General features: G+C 39.4%; 1 protein-coding gene across 7 annotated transcripts in view; it reads left to right on the forward strand.

The window, feature by feature from the left end:
* Positions 1 to 20,707, forward strand: part of LOC110112055 (probable DNA helicase MCM9) — a gene marked incomplete in the record, with an annotated part of 93,502 nt that overhangs the window by 37,501 nt on the left and 35,294 nt on the right. For all 7 annotated transcript variants that reach the window (XR_003702538.1, XM_020844131.2, XM_020844130.2 and 4 more), the window contains 1 exon segment: positions 18,010 to 18,109. Coding sequence is in view for 6 of the 7 variants with exons in the window: in XM_020844131.2 (XP_020699790.2) it covers positions 18,010 to 18,109 (100 nt within the window).

Here is a 20,707-nt window from a genome sequence, read left to right on the forward strand (position 1 = left end):
TTTGTTTATTCATAAAATTTATAAGAGATGCATTTTCATAATTCATAATTGGAATTATCTTGACACAATTAACATTTCAACCGAATCAATTGACACTGTATGCATCAAGAGTTTCTAACATTTACTTTTAATTTATAATTGCAAAACTTACCTCTTTGACGAACTACCTCTTCCAATTCTACACCATATATCCTCTTCCTTTGATAAACTATCTTAAATTCTCCTCTCTGCATCTATATCCTTCTTTCTTCCAATACTTCTTATTCTTTCCATTCATCTCAACTTTCATTTGCTTCTTACTCTAGATTTATTGTTCCTTCTACTTATACCGCCTAGAAAGTGCTGAATACTCCTCCAAACCTTTTTAAAAAATTTTCACTGCGTCCACTCGGCTACCAACTGTACCGCACAGAAATTCAGTGTGCGCGGCACTGTAGCGAATTGGCTACAGTAATTCCTGCACAGATCTGGAACTCCTTCGCCTTTTCTATAGAAAATTCTGCGAAGTTTTCGTCCGTTCTCTGCACAATGTCGAACTGGACAACAAGACTTCTACTGCCAAAACTCAACCATTCCGCTTATGGTTGTTTTCTGCTTTGCACAATGACGATTTCTTTTACAATTCAAGCACTATGCCATCATTATTTCACTGTATTGTACCAATATCTTCACAAGATAGCACTATACCGATACTTCTCCTGCAGAACGCCGGATCCGAAATTTTTCTGTGCTGTACTCCTCCCTAATGCACTATGCCGTGCTTTAATAACATTCAGTAACTGTTTAATTGAGGAAATCTCTATCAGATAAGGGAAGTTATGAGAGGCCCCACACAAAACTATTGTTTATCAAACTCTTTAAAGCCAAAAGTTGCACCTTTTCATAATCAGTTAAATATTTAATTTAATTGTATTTATTACCTAAAATAAATATCAATAATTACTAAACAGTAATTCAATTATCAATAGTTATACAATTTTAACTTAAAATTGAATTAACTGTTTAGTAAAATTAAATAAGTTATTTAACATTTACTATAGACATTTATAATAAATTTTATCTATTTAATATTAATCTATTTAACAGACATTTAAGAAAGCACTTTATCTGATAACTTAGGGCTCGTTTGGGACGGCGGCACTCTTGCTTTACTTTATAAAAAGTTGTGAAATTGTTGTTTGGGGCATCGCGGCACAACAGCGGCAGAAAAAATTCGCGGCGTGTAATTGCTTCCCGCGACCTTACACTCTCTCCCGCGGTCCGCTGCTTTCCGGAAAAAAATGACGAAAATCCCCTGCAAATATTCGCGACTACCACCGTCATCTTCCTCGAGCTCTCCCTTGACATGGCTTCACGTGAGATCCTTTGGCTGTTCATGAATGTTATTGGAGAGCAAATAAAGGCCATTTACTTCCTTCCTATCCACCGTGAGGCTCCTGCCTTTGTTGATCAAGCAACAGAGGAGCAAATCCGGAAGGTCGCGAAATGCGAAAAATCTCTTGAGCACAGTCGTGCTCGCTTCAGCTTTTTCTTGTTCTCTTCTAGCTTCCTACGGCGGACCTCCCCATAAGTTATCGTCTCCGTCGCCGTCGCAGTCGTCGTCGCCGTCGCTATCTGACACTGTTCGTGGATGAGCAACGAAGCAAATTGGAATGTCGGAAGCAGCGAGGGAGGGCCGGTTCTCGCCGGCATAATCACTCCTCTGCTATAATAATCGCGGTCAACTATGGCGTGGAGAAGCGGCTGATTGCTTCCAAGAAGGGTAGCTCTGAACAGTGTTTCTAGGGCAAAACGCAGCAGAGATCTAATATGAGAGGAAGTCTCTCTGTTTGTTTTTATAGCTGAGGACCTTTATTCCTCCTTGATGCTTTCCTCCTTCTAAAGCTTGACAGAGGGAACTGTTCTGATTTTCGTGTTGCTCTTTTCAACCAGACCAGAGTTCGAGAACGATTAGTTCATTACTATTATTCTTTTGAAAACAACTAATTAATTTATTAATCTGATGATTGGGTCCTGCTCCGCTATAATAATCGCGGTCAACTATGGCGTGGAGAAGCGGCTGATTGCTTCCAAAGTTCTAGTTAGAGATTGACATTTACATTTTTTTTTCATCTCAATATATCAGGGTATAAAAGTAATTTATTCGCATACAGCTGCAGCACAGCATTTTAACAGTTATACTTCCCAAACATAATATAATGATTTTTGTACAGCAATTTTTGAAAGCAACTTTCTATACAACAATTTTGTAACCTACTTTACCGACAGCTGCAGTAGTCCCAAACGCACCCTTAAGCATATTACGGGTCTTACACATAGCTGTCAACTAAACATTCATATAATAATACCGAACATATGAATAAACTAAAATTCATATCTCAGAACAGTTCGTATCATAAATAATATCGGACAGATAAATACCAGACAAAATTTCAAAAACTTCTTGCCTCTTATGGCACCCAGTAGAATTTTCTCCTATTTTAAATAAAATCTCAATGGATTCTGGCCCTTTATAACTCCAAGCAAACAATTTTTTTAAGAGTTTTTTAGATTTAGATTTTCAATCATAGAAAGAATCTCAAATGATTTTGGCCCATTATATCTCTTAACATACATTTTTAATATCTAAACTGTTTAATAAGACCTGATTCAATCATATAAACATATATTTCATTACATTGCAATAATTAAAACATAATCGAGCACATTTTATAATTGAAGCTTAAAGTTTCTTTTGGAACAAAGAGGGCTACAGAGGAGCATTAGGGGTGGCTTTCAAAACTAATGGGTTATGATTTCAAGATTCAATATAAACCGAGGATAGCAAACAAGGCTGCAGATGGGTTATTCAGGTGTGTGAAATCCCTTAAATAAAAGAAGCTAAACTCTTAAAATATCGAGGCATATTTTAGTGTAATGGTTGTAATTTCATTTAAAAAACTCCACAATTAAGCATACTCATTCCAGAGAAATCCTTGGATGGGTTACCTCCTGTAAAGTTACATAAACAGGACAAAATTATGAGGCTCTTTGGCCAAAACGGACAATGTCTCGATAGTTAAGAGTGTGAGCTGTTACAAATTGGTATCAGAGCAATAGACAAGCTGGAAGATGGGAATTAAGTGTCATGCAAGACAAAATGATATACTATGGGAGCCACCTCTTGAACCCTATATGAGACAAAGTGCTTTATGGCTGGAGTCACAGTGCTTCATGGCGGGAGTCACCACTTGAACTAATAGAGGCTACCTTTAGAATACTATCTACCTGGTGGATAATTCTGGGATATAGATGCTGATGAGGTAGTCAGTTACTTAAATGAGGGAGATTATGAAACCTCTTAAGTAAAAAAAACTAAAATCTCAAAACATTGAGGCGAAGCCCCACATGATGTCACTATTTCTTTCCTTAGTTGAGAACTGGAGGCTTTGAGAAGGGAACACCAGCAAGATGAAGGACTGGAGAAAATCAAGAGAGATTTATAGGGGAAAATGGATAACCATCCAGGCTATACCTTAGTTGGTTAGAGATTGTTATACTAGGCGTGAATGGTGATGTCGAGGACATTTTCATATGTATCCCACTTGCTGCGGGAGTTCTATGGTAGTGCCATAGGAGGACACTGATAGGAAGTACTTGTAGATCTCAAGTATTTTCTATCAATCTTCGAAAAACAGTGAGCTTTCTCTACCAAAATCCACACAAAATTACAAAAATAATAGATAATTTGTATTATTTGATAAAAGGGAAACGAAAAATAACAAGATACAATTGATTCTCTATTCGAGAGGAGGATCGACCTCTCACAAATCTCTAGACGCCGCTAGAGCCCAAAGGAAAACCTAAATATAAGAGATCTCAAATTTCAGCCAAATTCAAGATACCCTAACCCTAGGAAAATAAACTGTTTAATGCGTAAAAATCAAAAGGAAATCCTTAAACAGTCCCTACATTCAAACTTCCCTCCCAAAATCCTAAAAAAACCTTCCTAAAATGATCGTTTGGCACTTGCGGTGCGGTCGACTACCGAAAGAGGCGTATGTTCCGCCTCGGTCCGATCCCGTGGACCAGCTGTACCTGTCTAACAATACTCCCCTCCCAAAGATCTACCTTGTCCGCAAGGTGGAAAGACGACAACCTACATTCCTTCTTCATCACAAATGGTAATTACCTGAAGAATTTGATCATTACACCTGTGCCCCGGCGTATATCTCTCGTCACATCTGAAACAAAGCCCCTTCGCCCTCTTCTCTTGTAATTCTCTCTGTGAGCTTCTTGAAGTTGTCCTTAGGCCTTCCTCCTGCAGTCTTTTCCTTCGAAGTCCCCCAAAGAGTCTTCAGTGTTGGCTCCTTGGATTTCAATAAGGTGGTGGTCATCCTTTACTAGCTTGAGTTGTTGTCTCCTGTCTCTTCATCCATGTGCATATGATCTTCTACCAATTGAGCTAGCTCCATAGCCTCTCCTAAGTCACGATGCCTCATTACTTTAATTGCTGCTCGGATCTCTGGTGTCAATCCCTTCATGAATTTTTCCTTTAGCACTGTCTCAGAAAGGCAGTCCAATCTGCTAGCAAGGTACTCGAATATCTTCTGGTACTCCGTCACTGGACCCTCCTGTGTCAAGGTGAAGAATTGCTTGTAGAAGTCTCATCCCTAGCCAATTCGGAAATATTCTACCAAACAATCCTTGAACTCTCTCCAACTCCATATGGGTCGTCACATGTCTCTCATAGAAGTCTCCTTCCCTTCTAAGCATAGGCCTGCCACAGTCAGTCTCTCCTCTGTCAGCCCATTGACGACGAAATATCTTTCTACCTTGTAGATCCATCCGTGCACATATTCCCCCGCAAAGATTGACATCTTCAATTTTCTCACTCTCAGGTCACACCCGTTTCCCCTAAATCCTCCATAAGCTCCCATTCCTCGAAGCAGCGGTGCTCCCCAATTGTCGTGATCTTCCCTCTGGCGATCATGCCAACCCCATTCATCAAATTCCCCTCTTCTTCTTTCAAATTCAGCACTCCGATGATTGAAATTATGCACTCTCCTTATAAATTTAGCACCTCTTCTTGCATAGCCAATGCTCATCTTCTCCCTGGAAAGTGATTTTAGAGGAGGCATTCCGTATTCTCCCTTCAGGATCTCTACTTCTGGCTTTTCCCTTCCCCTAAACGTACTAGGGTTCCCATCTCTTCCATGGCCGCCGGTAGTTTCCTTTGCTTCCGTTGTCATCGGTTTGGTTTTGACTTCAAATAATTTCTTCAACATATCTTCCACCACGTCGAACTTTTCATCCATCTTTTCAATGACTGATGCAATCTGACTTTGAAAATCAGCCATCGTTTTCTCAAAATTTGCTTTGAGTTGCCCAAGTTCTCCCTCCAAATCTTTCACTTTCCTTCTAGCAGTTGGTTCCCCTTTGATCGACATGCTCTCATACCAATTTGATAGGAAGTACTTGTAGATTATGGACTCTGAAAATTCGGCCCCAGCCACCGCCGACTTTGCTTTTTCTTTGGGGGGAGTTTTAATGGATTTAAGTTCCGGGGTAAATTTTGGGAAGGCAGATGGGTTTGTAGATAAAAAACTACCCAGAGATTTCACCCTCATTTTGAGAGGATTTTATGAATTGAGTTCTGATTTCCTATAGGCGCAAGCCCCTATAGTTAATTACCCCTCCCGCTCACTAGAGAGAACTTTTGATTAAGGCTAGTCGTCAATCAGTTACATTATATCCATAGACACGTAGTATCAAGCGTATTGTAGCAGCATGGGTTCGGGATGTTAAAATTTTGAAGGTTTGATATTTAAAATTAAAAATTTCATCATTTTGTACTTAAAGCGGATGGTGGGGGAATGGATGATGGACCCGATCAAGATCCCATGGTTCCATCGTCCCGGGCCATTGTGGTCCCTGGTCTACTTAATCAGAGAAGATAGTCTACCCAATATGAAAGAAGGATCCTTGTCGGCAGCCATGAGTTGCTTCGTTCAAGAGAACTTTATAGATTTGGGGTGAATGGTTGTCTAAGGGGACAAATTTGAATTCACCTTAGCTAACAGAGGGCTTTGTGCCTTATCAATTATATCCTATTGATTCATGTCTCAAGGATTTGATGCCACTAAGGAACATATTGACTATGGTCATAACCGATATTTCGTGGTATCATTTAGTGGCAAAAGCACTCGATTCAGAGGGCCCGAGTCATAATCGTTTTTCATATGGTGCCATTTAGCGGCAAAACCGCCAGTTAGAGGACACATAACACATCTTTATTGGCAGGAGATTATTTGAGAATGGATCTTAGTGATATTCTCGATCGGATATTAGCTCTTTGTGAGCTAAAGTAAATTTTAATTTGTTCACCACGACAAACTATTGCAGAGGGTGGATGAGTTTTGCTTTAAGTGGTTGATGGTTGATTTTCAATTTTAAATATTTTAGACTTAGATGATTTTGGGATGTTTGACATTTTTGGAGGCTCGTAAGTATTTGGGCTACAAGCGGGGCTTGGAAATCATTTGAATACTTAGAATTAAACCCCTCCGGTTGAGATTTTTGTTCAACACGGCCATCATCGAGGTGTACTTTGGGGTCACTTGAAGATATTTGAATTTTGTGGAGTTTGAGGGCATTTTGAAATATTTGATATTAATCCCTCCTACTGAGATTCACATTCAATAGGGCCATCATCGGGGTGTGTGGGGTTTTTTCATTTATAAATATTTACATTTTGTTGATGAACCTTGTCAACTCTATCGAGTTGTCGACAGAGGATCGAGTTTCGTAGGTTTTATGCCTTTGTTTGTGAATTTTCTTGATTGAATGCCTTGAAGGCCTAATATGAATATATAAAATAAATATCCTGATCGACCTCACGATAATATGTTTTTTTAATGGTTCGAGCCGTGTCAACTCTTATCTACCTGCATAGAAGGATCAAGCTCGAACTTTAGTTTATTTACTGACCCGCACAATATTCCTGAACATCACATGTGTACCAATAACATGCTTACCGGGGCCCATGCGGGTGTTATGATTGTACTTGCCCTTTTTGTGTACCTATGTATATACAAACTACAGTGTATGTGCGGGGGAATTTTTATATATTTAATTTTGATCAATTGAGCAGGCAACCATTATTTGAATGCAATATTATATTTAAAAGCTCATAGACGTCTTCTGTCTGCTTGCACGAGTGTTGCAGATCCGGTGGCATTATTATCTGAATGTCATGAGGCACCTCATCATCCTGATGTTGACTCCTCTTTTCTCGTTCACCGGGAGGTCCTTTTTGGAATTTGTGATCGTCGCCTTGAAAAGAACTCTTTTCAAGGTCTACAGTGTATCAAACTTCTACAGGATGTAACATCCATAACCAAATAATTATCCTTCAAAATAAAATAGAGGTATCTAGGCACACTTGCCATTTCCAGTGTTTATGGATGCCAAAATTGTTTTCTTCTCAAGTATAGGACCAAGAAGAAATTTTGGAACACCAGGAAGTTTAGTTCGAATTTGTTCAAACATCTCTTCTATTCTGCCGTGAGGTGTCCTTCTTTGTTCATCGAGTTGTCTTCATATCCGACATACTTGCAATTCTCAATCACCGCTGTTGTAAGTGATATTTATAGTTGTGTCCACAAGGGTTCGTTGTACTTATGATATACTCATTATTGTTATCCATAAGTGGCCCATGTTTATTTACAGGGATCTGTTGTATTCACTACGACCTCTTGGAAGTGTTCGTAGAAGAGCTATCATTCCTGCATCATATCCACCTTTCATCAATCTCAGGTGGTTTGATGTATTTGTTTGTAGTGGTGAGCCTTTTATTATGAGTTGTCAGTGTTGTTGTATTCATTGCCATTGTCCCCTCTATGTTTCGTTCATGTGTAAATTACTATACATTTCAAATAGTAAAAATTCTGTCTTTTTTAGTACTTATCGTCTTTCTACGAACTGTTGTATACTTAACGGGTTTTCTACTATTCCTTGCCAGTGTTACTGCTTTAATCTGCAAGCTGATTATTATTTGCATTGAGGTCTTCACAGACGCAAGTAGGAGACACCTATGCATTCTACAACTATCATGTTACCTTTTCAAGTATGTTGCATTTGACCTCATAGGGGCTGTTGTAGGAGTTCCCTACATCGAGGTTTTGTTTAAATCAAATCTTTGTCACATGAATTAAATTCAAGTTCAATTTGATTCTTTTTTAATAGTCCAATGCAAACTCAAGTCTTATGTAGTTCAAAATTAATCCTCCCACTTTTGTTTGAGTCCTTGTATAAGTTTGAGTCCGGAGTGCAAGTTCAAGTTCTCCATATTTATTTGAGTTTGAGTTCTCAAGTCCTCAGTTTGTTCAAATTGCAAGTTCATATTCATTTGAGTTCGCATTAAGTTTGTTGTAGTTCATTTAGTGTTCAAATGTTCACAAGTTCGAGTCCAAGATCTTTGAGTTCAATTAAGTCCAAGTGCAGTCTTGCATTCATTCGAAATTTCGGCAGCCTCCCGGCGTCTCCCCTGTTTAGGAAAAAACTACAGGAGTCTGGGCCTTCTCACCATGCGCAATAAAGGCGTGTATGGTAGATGTCCTTAGACACCATTGCCGTGATCTTCATTCCCACCACGCGCAATAAAGTCGTGAATGGGGTCTTCGAATGTACATGTTTTAAAACACAGTTGGCTTTCCTCCCGCTCGAGGGTACTTATAAGTGACCCTGCCTTGCCGTAGGCGTCGCACCGGGGTCCCATCCCACCACGCACAATAAAGGCATGTATAGGCGATTTTTCGGTGCACCGCAATTGTCGAATAAGGCAAGGTGATTACCCGCATCGTGGCAGGCGCCGTACCGGGGTCCCATCCCACCACGCGCAATAAAGGCGTATATAGGCAATTTTTCAGTGCGCTGTGAACTTCGTGAGCAAGAATCTGAGTTTAGGAAAATTCGTACCTTAGTGGTGTTGGCATGTAAATCGGGGCATAGGAAGTTTCCCTCTTCTCTTCTCTCTTTTTTTTTTAATTAATGTAGATCTGCCCCTGCCCACAAATAACATCAGAGATGGGTCCCAAAGAAGACCCACGATGACGCCCCTCCCGACAGTCGACACCTTAGAGAATCCTCCAGGGGATCCCGTTGCTCTCCATCCCCTCCAAAGGAAGAGACTAACTTCGATCGTAGCCCATTGGTCGAAGAAATCTCCTTGCCTAACCAAGAACTGGAGATCCAGTGGCGTCGCCGCTCAAAAATCCGAGTACTAGAAGGAGAAGGAGAAGAAAATATAGAAGAAGAAAAATATATATAGAGGAAGAAATTGGAGAAATTAATAACGTCACAAATATGGAAGTTGTGTATATGGTGACACATATAGACACCGATGAAGATGTCGATCATGATGACGGCGATGACGATGGCAATTGGCGACCGCAACCTAGACAAGTATACCGGCGCCCCGCAGAGATGGGTCCACCACCGGCAAAGGTGGCCATTCCCAAGGAGAAGAGGAAGTGGAGGAAGTAGAGGAGATTCCTTTTGATGATGAAAATACCATGCTTGTCAATATGCGACGGCAAATGAGATGGTAAATGAGGGCAAAGGGCAAGGAAATCTCTCAGTAAATGAGAAGATGACTGAGATGATGGCCCGAATGGCTATAATGATTCTGAGAAATGCTGCAGTTGGTCCTATGCCCAATCCTCTTCCCAATCCTACAAACTCCCAAGTGCTACAAGTATCAGGAATAAGGTGAGCTCCTGAAGGTGGTTACCAAGTCCATAATATCGTCTACCAACCCACCCACAAAATATTACAAGTACCTCTGAATCTGTGATCGCTGCGCAGCTCGAAGGAATTATCACTAAGAAGATCAAGGCTATCATAATTGTTGATCAAGAGGAGAAATTAGTGGGTAAAGGTCGCCCATACCTGGCAGAGTATGATCAAGTGCCATATCCAAAAGGATATTCGGTACCAAAATTTAACACTTTTGATGGTAACAAAAATCCTCGGTAGCACCTGACACAGTTCGAAGCTACTTGTGGGAACACAGGGGACAATGATTCCTTACTCTTCCGATAGTTCGTTAGTAGTTTAACAGCAGCTGCTTTTAAGTGGTATATAGAACTATAAAACTATTATGTGAAGACTTTCGCAGAAATGGAAGTTATGTTCGTGAAGAGATTTGCCAGTGCAACTGAGAAAATAATGATTGCTAACCTTGCTCTAGAGAAGAGGATAAGGGATAAGTCTCTGACAAAATATATCACTAGCTGGCGAACTTTGAGCATGAAATATGAGCAGCAGCTCGAAGAAGAGCATGTCGTACAGTTATTAATGGGTAACATTGATGACAAGATACAACCCTTCTTATGCATGACTACAATCACCACATTTATAGACATGCTGGACAGGGTAGCTAAATTTGAAAAATTAAATCTGTCAAAATCATAGAGTCACTCTTATAAGCCCAAGAAGGCTAAAGCCACAAGTGCTAGAAGAGCTGAGGCTGACTCCACATTTTTCTCCAGAGCTTATAAGGGGAAACAGGTGGTTTATAATAGACAAAGGCAACAACCGATGCAATATCAAGAAAAGCCTAAACAAATTTACAACCCTAACCCTCAATTGAAGCTTCCTTGGGGCAATGATAAGCCATAAACTTGTTAGGTTGGTGGAGAACGCCAGAGGCAAATAACAAGAACTAGTGATCAAACATTCCCCTCACTCGTGGATAAAATGAATAAGAAATATTCATTCAAGAGGGAAAGCGTCGTCAAGTTATTTCGACAAGCATTGAAAGCGGGTTTAGAACTACCTGAATGCAAGAGGCCCGAAGAGTCGAAATATACGAGCGACTCGAATTATTGCCCATACCAATGGGTAATCAGCCATCCCATTGAAAATTGCTACATCTTCAAGGATTTGCTAGAAAGAAAGTATCGAAGAGGAGAGCTCACATTGTTAGATAACGTGTTGACTCACCCTATAAAAGAATCAACTCGTGTGGTCACAACCTCTTTCGTACCCCCGATTGAAGAAAGAATAATGGAAAAGAAGTTGATTCAAGAAGTACAGTGGGAGACCACAGTTTCTAAAAAGACTGTAAAAATGCTGAAGCAGCTTGAAGGAGTTCCGTGTGTAAAGTGAAAGTCTCCTACTGAGCTGGTGCTAGATCCCAAGGCATTGCTTGTGGTGCGAGCATCTACTTCTAAACAACTCCCCAATCAAATTGGTTCTTCGAAGTCTGGAAGGGTGAAATCCTCCAAAAAGAAGCCCAAGGAGAAAATGACTGTAACTCAAAGGGTTATTGACAGTCTGGATGAGTACTACCAGACTGTGAGGCGACAAATTAAGCTCGCTGACTTCATTTCAGAGCTTAAAATAGAGGAAGCCATAGAAAATGATGAGATTTCCCTTCCGATAGAAGTATGTCAGGTCGTATCTGTGACGCCAAATGTGCTGATAAAAGAAGAACGCATTGAGAAGGAAGCCTCTGAATCTTGTATGATGGTATCACCAATGGATTACAGTTCAGAGGAGGATTTATATTTTCCAAAAATAGATGAATCGGACCCTGACAGACCTTCATAGATGGGACATATAAATTTGGGTGGTGAGTCTGAATCAACAGAAGAATCTCTGTACGCGATAATGGATGATTCTGGAGAAAATTCATTGTCAAATAAGTCTGAGCCAGAGGAGGCCACTCAAGTGCAGTTGAGAAGTGGCAAGATATTATCTTCTCCGCCAAAGAAAAGGGTCTATAATAAAGATAAGGGGAAGGAGACAGTTGTCAATGAAGATATTATTCCCAAGGAACCCAAGAAGAAGAATGTTTCAACCAGGGGAATAAATTATAATATCTTATCCCATTTAAGGAAAATTCTGGCCCAACTCAGCATATGCGATGCTTTAGTTATGTTAAAAGACCTTCGGGAGACTTTGACTCAGGCTCTCAAAGACCCCGAGAGGTACGAGACATTTTGCAGAGCGTAATATGACGGAGGTTCTGCATGCCCGTAATGACCCGTTCATCCCCTTCTCTGAAGAGGATATGATGTTCGGAACAGTAGATCATATTCGCACTCTGTATGTTACTGCAGAAAATGATGGGATGATGATCAGTCGAATCCTAATCGATCCAGGGTCCTCCATAAATCTAATGAGCTTAAAAGCACTAAGATCATTATGCCTCGATGTGGAGCATCTTGGATCAGATAAGCTAATGGTACATGACTTTAATGAGAAGGGGTAGAAGACCCTAGATCGTTTACACTCTCCCTCGTATTTGGAGAGCTTCATACAGATGCCAAATTTCATGTAATTGATGCAGATACTGCATTTAAGGCTCTTCTTGGTTGCCCATGATTGTATGAGTACGATATTATCCAATTAACACTATATCAATGTATGATGTACATCAGGGATAGAGAAGAATTGAGGATATCTGATGACATCCAGCCCTTTGCAGTTCATGAAGAAAAAATATATGAAGATGCTAAATACTTCATCCCAAAGAAGCTGAAGCCATTGAGCTCTCTGGAGGCCCAAGCATCAGACCCTAAAACTGCAAAGCAACCTAAACAAGAAAACAAGAAGAAGTAGGTGGGGAGAAAGAAGGCAACGCCGACTCTCTCCAAGGCACCTTTCATTCCTAAAGAAAAAAAATACGTACTTCACCTAGGGAGTGACACATATGAAGATGATGTCAAACCTATTAAATCCGGAAGAGTATGCTAATCTAGGACTGAGTGGAGTAGGAAGGTTGAATATTCAAATGATGATTATGACTACGACTCTATCTACATGAACACAGTGAATGATGTATTCTCCAGAAGAATAGATAGCTTGTCAATCTTGGATAACATACTCGTAATCACACGTATTCCCCTGCAACACTTCAAAGAAATTATTCTGTAGAGGTGCATAATGTTGAAGAGCTTGTGACATTCTATGTATCTCCCCCAAGAGAAAGGGTGGACTAACGAGTCTATTTTATTCAATCGGAAAACTCGAAGAAGAAATAAATCACGATTGGTTTCATACACTCATCGATTCCGGGGAATTAGTACCTACGAGATTTTTCAGGTATAATACCAAAAATATTCAAAGTATGTTACGAAAGAGAGGTAAAATCATTCCTCCAAACAACAAGTTCGTTTCTGCTTGAGTCTCTGGTATCTAAGAAATCCCCACTCATTAAAGAATAAGGATATTTTTGCAAAAAAGGGTATAGGATTTATCGTACTGAAGCACCCCTAAACGGAGATTTGTCGAGCAATCACATGCGGGGAAATCAAATCCGATGATGATGGTGATGAGGAGGCGTACGAAGTTGATAATTATAATGATCAACCCATAGAGGCCAAACCTGCAATAGAAGAACTTGAAGTTGGTGGATAGGAAGCCACTATGGATGTGCTAAAAGAAGTCAATTTGGGAACTGAGGACCCTCATCCAACTTCATTAGTTCCCTCCTACCCGAAGAGCAAGTGGAAGAAATAAAAGAACTCTGTGAATTCATGGACTGCTTTGCCTGGACATATGCTGAGATGCTTGGCTTATCCCCTGATATGACAGTTTATAAGTTAGCCATCAAATCAAATGCAGCACCCATCAAACATGCTCCGAGGAGAATAAGATTTGAGATAGAAGAGCAGGTGATTGTAGAGACGAAGAAGCTCATATAAGCGGGATTCATTTGTGAAGAGAAATATGCCAACTGGATCACCAATATTGTCCTTGTTAAGAAGAATAGTGGACAGATTCATATATGTATTTACTTTCGGACCTCAACAAGGCGTGCCTAAAAGATGACTTTCCTCTTCCTGTATCAAAACTCCTAGTGGACAACACTTCCAACTATAACATGTTCTCATTTATGGATGGATCATCGGGATACAATCAAATCAAGATGGCGCCTAAGGATGAAAAATATACATCATTCAGAACACCCATCAGCATTTTCTGCTATACGGTCATGCCCTTCGGCCTGAAGAACGCTAGTGCCACATATCAATGGGCAATGACACGTATATTTGATGAGCTAATACACATGAAGGTTGAGTGTTATGTTGACGACCTGGTTGTTAAGAGCATGGATCGCAAATACCACCTAATTGATCTAAGAATTATATTTGAGAGAATCAGAAAGTTTGATCTGAAGATGAACCCTCTCAAATGTGCTTTTGGGGTCTCCTCCAGCAAATTCTTGGGGTTTGTTGTTGGTCATCGGGGCATCGAGATCGATCCCAACAAAATCAATGCAATTATGGTGATGCCTCCTCCCAGAAACCTTCGATAACTCCACTCATTGCAAGGACAATTAGCTTTCATTTGACGATTCATATCGAATCTATCAGGTAGGTGCCATCCATTATCCAAATTAATGAAGAAAGACATTCATTTCGAGTGGGATGAAGAGTGCTAGGAAGCATTTGACAGCATCAAAAGATACTTATTGAATCATCTCATTCTTGCGGTGCTAATGCTAGGGAAGCCTCTTATACTGTACACGACAACACTAGAAGAGTCCCTCGAAATATTATTGGCCTAATACAATGTAGAAGATAAGGAGAACACATTCTACTACATCAGTCGAAGATTGATTGGAGCAGAAATCCGTTATTCTTCAATTGAGAAGCATTACCTAGCATTGATTTTTGCAGCATAGGAACTCCGCCACTATATGCTCTCTCACAAAGTTACTTTGATATCAAAGATCGACCCACTGATGTTCCTGATGATAAGGCCAGCGTTGACAGGTTGTTTAGCCATGTGGGCAGTAATACTATTATAGTTTGATATCACGTACATGCCATAAAAGGTGGTGAAAGGGCATGCCTTGGCAGATTTTCTCGCCGTGCATCCTATCTCAACAGACTCTCCACTCAACGATGATTTACCTGATAAGCAAATTATGCCGGTCGAGGAAGAGGAGAAATTATAATTTTGGGAGATGTATTTTGACGGGGCTTCCTCAATTAAACCTACAAAACCTCCGAATATTGCAAGAGCCTGAGCCGGCATTGGTCTTTTTTTCATAGCACCTAAGGGATGCATAATGAGATTTTCATTCAGCTTGATTGAACCTCAGACTAATAATGAAGCCTAATACGAAGCTCTAATAGCAGAACTGGAGATCACGGTCGATGTTAGAATCCAAAATCTCCAAATTTTTGGTGATTCTCAAAATGTGATAAATCAGGTCCTCAGCATTTACAAGGTTGGCAAACTTGAATTGACCCATTACCACCGGCGAGCTCTTGAGCTTATGAAGAAAGTGTCAAATGTTAGAATAGCCCGAGTTTCTTGAGGTCAGAATTCCAAAGTAGATTGCCTAGCCAAATTAGCCAAGGATGTGGCGAACATTAACGAGGAGATGCCAATACCAATTATGGTTCATGGCTGTCGGGTCTTAGAGCCCACAATCTTACAATTCCCGCAAACAAAGGGAATACTATATTCAAGCCAGCATGATACAATTTCAGTTGATCCTCAATTTCCCCAATAAATCACTATTGAAGATCAACTAGAAGAACGCCACGAAGTCAAGAGACGTAAAACCAGCAGGTGCTCAGAGTCGTGACTACATTAACTCAACACGCCATAAGATAGGCCATTGTGGAGGAACCCCCATCTCAGTAACCAGAGGATGAAGAGTTATCAAATCCTAGTTCTTCTAATATGATGAATTCAAGTAACTCAGATTAAGGTCTCCTTAACTAGTTAAGTATCAAGATACTATCCACATTTGGTAGTATGAACCGAATCCGAAACCTACAAATCCTTCAACAAATCCGTAAAGCACAAGGTGAGGATCAAATGAATTGTTCTTCAATAAGTTCACCAAAGCACAAAGCAAAAGACCGAAGAAATTATCTCAAAGTTTATGAAAAGCTTAAGGCTGAACTAAAAGAATCTCAAATCTGTTATGCTCAAAGCTCTGGACTGATGACTTCTTGCCATTAACGTAATATAAACCTAAAGGGTTTAGGTCACCAGCATCTACCCCGTTATCAAGCCCGCCAAAGCTAGAAGCAAAGGGCAGAAGGCATCAAAATTCCTTGACAAGTCAAGAAAAGACAAATCATGTTATCCTTCACCAAGTCTGTCGCACATAGCACGAGGCAAAAAGGAATTAAAATCTTAGGACCAAGCCAAAGCCATGGAAAAAGTACCCTGGATGACATCTACAAATGTCCCTAAAGACTGAGGGGTATTTTAATTATTTATTTGGTTCGACATCGTGTCGCATGCCAAGATCCCCAAATAAATATTTAAAATTTTGTCAAGATACAACCAGATGATGAAAGAATGTTAATCATATACAGAAAGGTTATAAACTAAAGTGATAGTGGTGCAAAAAGAAGAAAAGAAAGTGGTAGTGCTACCTACAATCATCAATCTACAAAGTAACACTCTAGGGATCTGAGTATGAAGTACTCTGTCACTAACCCATGGAGTTCTATTTAACCAAAAGCAAATATATCAACTATATTGAAGATTATAAATGCATCTAAAGATCTATGAAGACACAAAGATGAGCTCTTGGAAATCTACAGAATGAAAATCTTAGTATGACATCCAAGCAAACTTTTGGAGATCCACTAAATGAAAATCTTAGTATGACATCCAAGCAAATTTTTGGAGGTCCGCTGAATGAAAACCCTAGTGTGACATCTAGAGAAAACATTCGAACATCCACAAGGTTAATCAACATACAACAAACATGGTTCGCTCTAGACGCATACCACATTTGTTGGGGGGCATTTATTGTCCTATGTACAAAGAACAAAAAAGGGAAGAAAGAAGAAATCCAACATATGCACCTTATACCCATCGGATCCTCGAAATCTTACTGAAATCGCGTCGATTCGACGTTGTTTCAGTCTCATCTCGCAATTTGTGCTCAAAACTGGCCTCGTTTGCTGCTCTTTGGCATTTTTAAAAGCCTACCAAATGAAGTCATCGCTTCCCCGTTCACTACTTCTCTTCCTTCCGCCTCTTATATGTCGAAGTCACACTTGGCCGACCTCCTCATTTTTTCGGTCCACAGAGCTTTACCTGACTCGACCTCCACTGCCTATGCCCCCATCCCGTCACCTCTGCTCTCCCCAATCGAATCCCACGAGCTGCTCTAGCTCGATCCTAGTCCCAACTTCATATAGCCGACTTTACCCTCCAAACCAAGATCTCCCCTACTCCTCATAATTGAATTCATCTCACAGCCGAACCCCCTGCTACCGAATCCATTTTCCTTCTCTACCATTCGCAAACCCGAGCCTCCATCTACCCCAGCCCAAGTCGCCTCTCAACCGACCTCTTCCCATACCTGTTCAAGCCAGCCGAACTACATCTCCGGGGACCATGATGGCCTGGGATGACGGAACCATGGGATCTTGATCGGGTCTATCATCCATTTCCCCACCATCCGCTTTAAGTGCATGGGGTGAAATTTCCATTTGAAATATCAATTTTTCAATCATTTTTGAATGCTCATGCTGCTACTATAACTAGATACCACGCATCTCTACGTATCTGATTGATGACTAGCCTTAATCGAAAGTTCTATCTCGTTATCGGAAGGGGTAATTAACTATAGGGGCTTTCATCTATAGGAAATCAGAACTCAGATCATAAAGTCCTCACAAAATGAGGGCGAAATCTCTGGGTAGTGTCTTATCTACAAACCTATTTGCCTTCCCAGAACTTAATCAGCTAAAACTTCCGAAAGGAAAAAGCATCAGCGGGCGGATCTTGGGGCCGAATTTTTGGAGCCCACAGAAAGGACTAGAGATTGAACCAAAATATCTTAATTAACATTTATTCATGATACTTTTCCTTTTCGGCTAAGCAATTGGTGACTGTTGCTTTCATTTTCTAAATGTTATTATTAAAGTTCCTGGGGTTCTTTAATTTTGATTAGGATTGATTTATTGCTTTCCTAAATTGCTTTAATTGCTATTCTTGGTCTCATCATAAACTTTCTTTCTTTTGTTTCAGATGATGTCATAATTACCGGGGTTCTATCTGCAAAATGGTCCTCAGATCTAAAGGATGTGCGTTGTGATCTTGATCCCCTGGTAATTGCAAATCATGTAAGGTAATGGGCCACAGTGTCTTAATATTTTTAGTGCATTCTACGTTACAACTCAAATATCAGTGAACCTTTTTTTGCGTTGAAGTACAATATCTACGTTAGAACTCAACTAGGAAAGAACTTGGTTATTATTTATCTTAAGTCCGTTAATTAATGAGCTAGACATAAACAAGCTTAAGCTTTTTAACGGCTGTAAAATCTTTATTTTGTTCCACTCATTTATCATTACATTGAAATTGCACTAAACCTGAATAATAAATCTGGTCGATGATCATCAAATGCATTAATACTTGTTCGATTGAGTTCTCCAATTGCATGAATAAAGGTTTTTTAGTTTTCATAGTACCTCATCCATCATAGAAATTAAAACATGGGTTCTCCATGAATTTAGAAATGTATTTGTTATCTTTTAATGATATAATGCATGTGCAAAAAGTGCACTTTACGCATGCATACACAGGTATAATGTGGGCTCCAAATCTCGCTCAACTTTTCTATGATTGTTTCTAGTTCCAAGTTAAATTTTTAGAAGGAAGATTGTATTTCCAATAAGTTGCTTCACAGAGATTTGGCACTTATTTTATAAGGATTTTATGATCTACTAGTACCAAGGATTCCATGGCTGTATGTTCGTGAGAGAAATTTCAATTAAGGCTAGTCGGTAGGCACTAAATGCTTAGCTTATAATAATAAAAATTTTAACTTTAGGATTGAGGAAATTTATCATGTTGAATTAAAAGTGGTTGGTGACGGGAATGATGAAAAAACTCGATCAATATGTTGTGATTCTGTTATCCTGGATTGTCATGGACCTTAGTCTTCTTATTCAATATAGTTAGTCAATCCAACTTGATTGATAGATCCTTATTGGTAGTCATGTGTTGCATTGTCTAGTGGTCCTTGTAGACTTAGGGTGAATATTTTCCTATAAGGGAAATTTTAAATCTGCCTTAATTAGCATTGAGTTATGTGCCTTATCAAGTGCACCTTATGATTCATAACCCAAAGAGGTTGAGCCATTGGAGAAAATTTTGGCTTTTGCTTTAGTCATTATGTAATTGTTCCATTTTGTGATGAAATCATGCGGCCAGAGGGTTTCAGTCATACTCGTTATCTGGTGGTGTTATTTAGAGTTGAAGTAATCTGATTGGAGAGCATGTATCATGTTCTCATTGGCGTGAGATCTTTGGAGAGTGATCCGACATTCACTTGATGTGACATTGACATCTTGTGAGTTGAGATTAACTTAAATTTGTCACCATTTCCAAACTATTATAGCTACTGAATGAATGTTTGCTTTAAACTTTGGGCTATATATTGCATTGCTTGAATATTTTTTTTGTATTGTGTGATCTTTTTTAAATGTTTTAAGATTTTTTTTTTTTTTGAGAATTTGGGCTCCAAATGAATTGCTTTAAGATTTGAGGATATTTTGGAAATTAAACCCATCTAGTTGGGATTTTCATTCATCATGACTATCATTGGGTAGATTGCTTGAAGTATTTGCAATCCGCATGCGAACAATTTGATTTTCGGCATGCTTGCATAAATTTCAAAGGGTTATATTTTGAATTGAGGTCTGCCTCATAATGCTCATCGAGGAATTGAAATTGTCCTACTTTAGAGTATTTGCGCAAATATATTATCATTAAAATGCACACGAAGTTTCATTTTAAGCATTAAAGGGTTGCATTTTGTTCACTTGCATTTATATTGTGGATTCAATTGCAAACGAGATGAGTTAGAATCTATATGTGTCTGTATTTTAGGGTGGTTGGTCCCACAGGAAATCTTTCTCTATCTTCAAAAAAGTATGTTCATATTCAATTCACTAAATGTTCTGATAGTTTTCAGTAGAGCGCTGAGAAGGTTCTCCATGTGCTGTTTAGCGAAAATCTCCTGTAAGTGTCATATTTGTATTCACTTACATTTGTTTAAAGTGGCAGGCTGTACACTTAGCATTTTTTGTGTTTGGAATTTATATTTTATTGTTTTATAATCCTTTTAATTATTTTAATTATTTCTCTATAAGGAATGTTTAGATAAAATTTTGATAAACTCTTAGCATCCCCCCTGTCTTTTCTGGGCATAGTGGCATCTTTGGGGACTGTTGTGCCTTCCCACCACTTATTAAAAAAGTGCATAGTCAGTGTTTAGGACATCGAGGTTTGGGGTCTTCAAAACTACCATGCTTAAAAAAAGGGCATGGGGTTTCTTGTACCTACTTAAAAAAAGGCACATGATAGAATATTTCCTCCGTGTTTATATGACATGATTGGATTATTAAGCCATCACACTTTTATGAGCATGCATAATTCTTTTGTAGTTGCATGAAGAAGGTTACAGCAAGCCTTCTCTGCTACATTGAAATGACGCATGAAAGTACTTGTATTTTTGTGGCACGACCAAGTTGCTTTTTGCATTTTTTGCTTCTACATGTGAAGAACGTAGTCACCAGTGATTTGCAACACGACAATGAGATGAGATTGTGACAAAACAAATAGTATGTATATATATATATATATATAGCCTCTTTTTGTCTTCATTTTTTGGCAACAATTATTACCCTTTTTGTCCTTTTGAAGAGCGGGGGTAGAGAGA

This window comes from Dendrobium catenatum, unplaced genomic scaffold, assembly GCF_001605985.2.
Source record: "Dendrobium catenatum unplaced genomic scaffold, ASM160598v2 fragScaff_scaffold_1384, whole genome shotgun sequence".
NCBI classification, from domain to species: Eukaryota; Viridiplantae; Streptophyta; class Magnoliopsida; order Asparagales; family Orchidaceae; genus Dendrobium; species Dendrobium catenatum.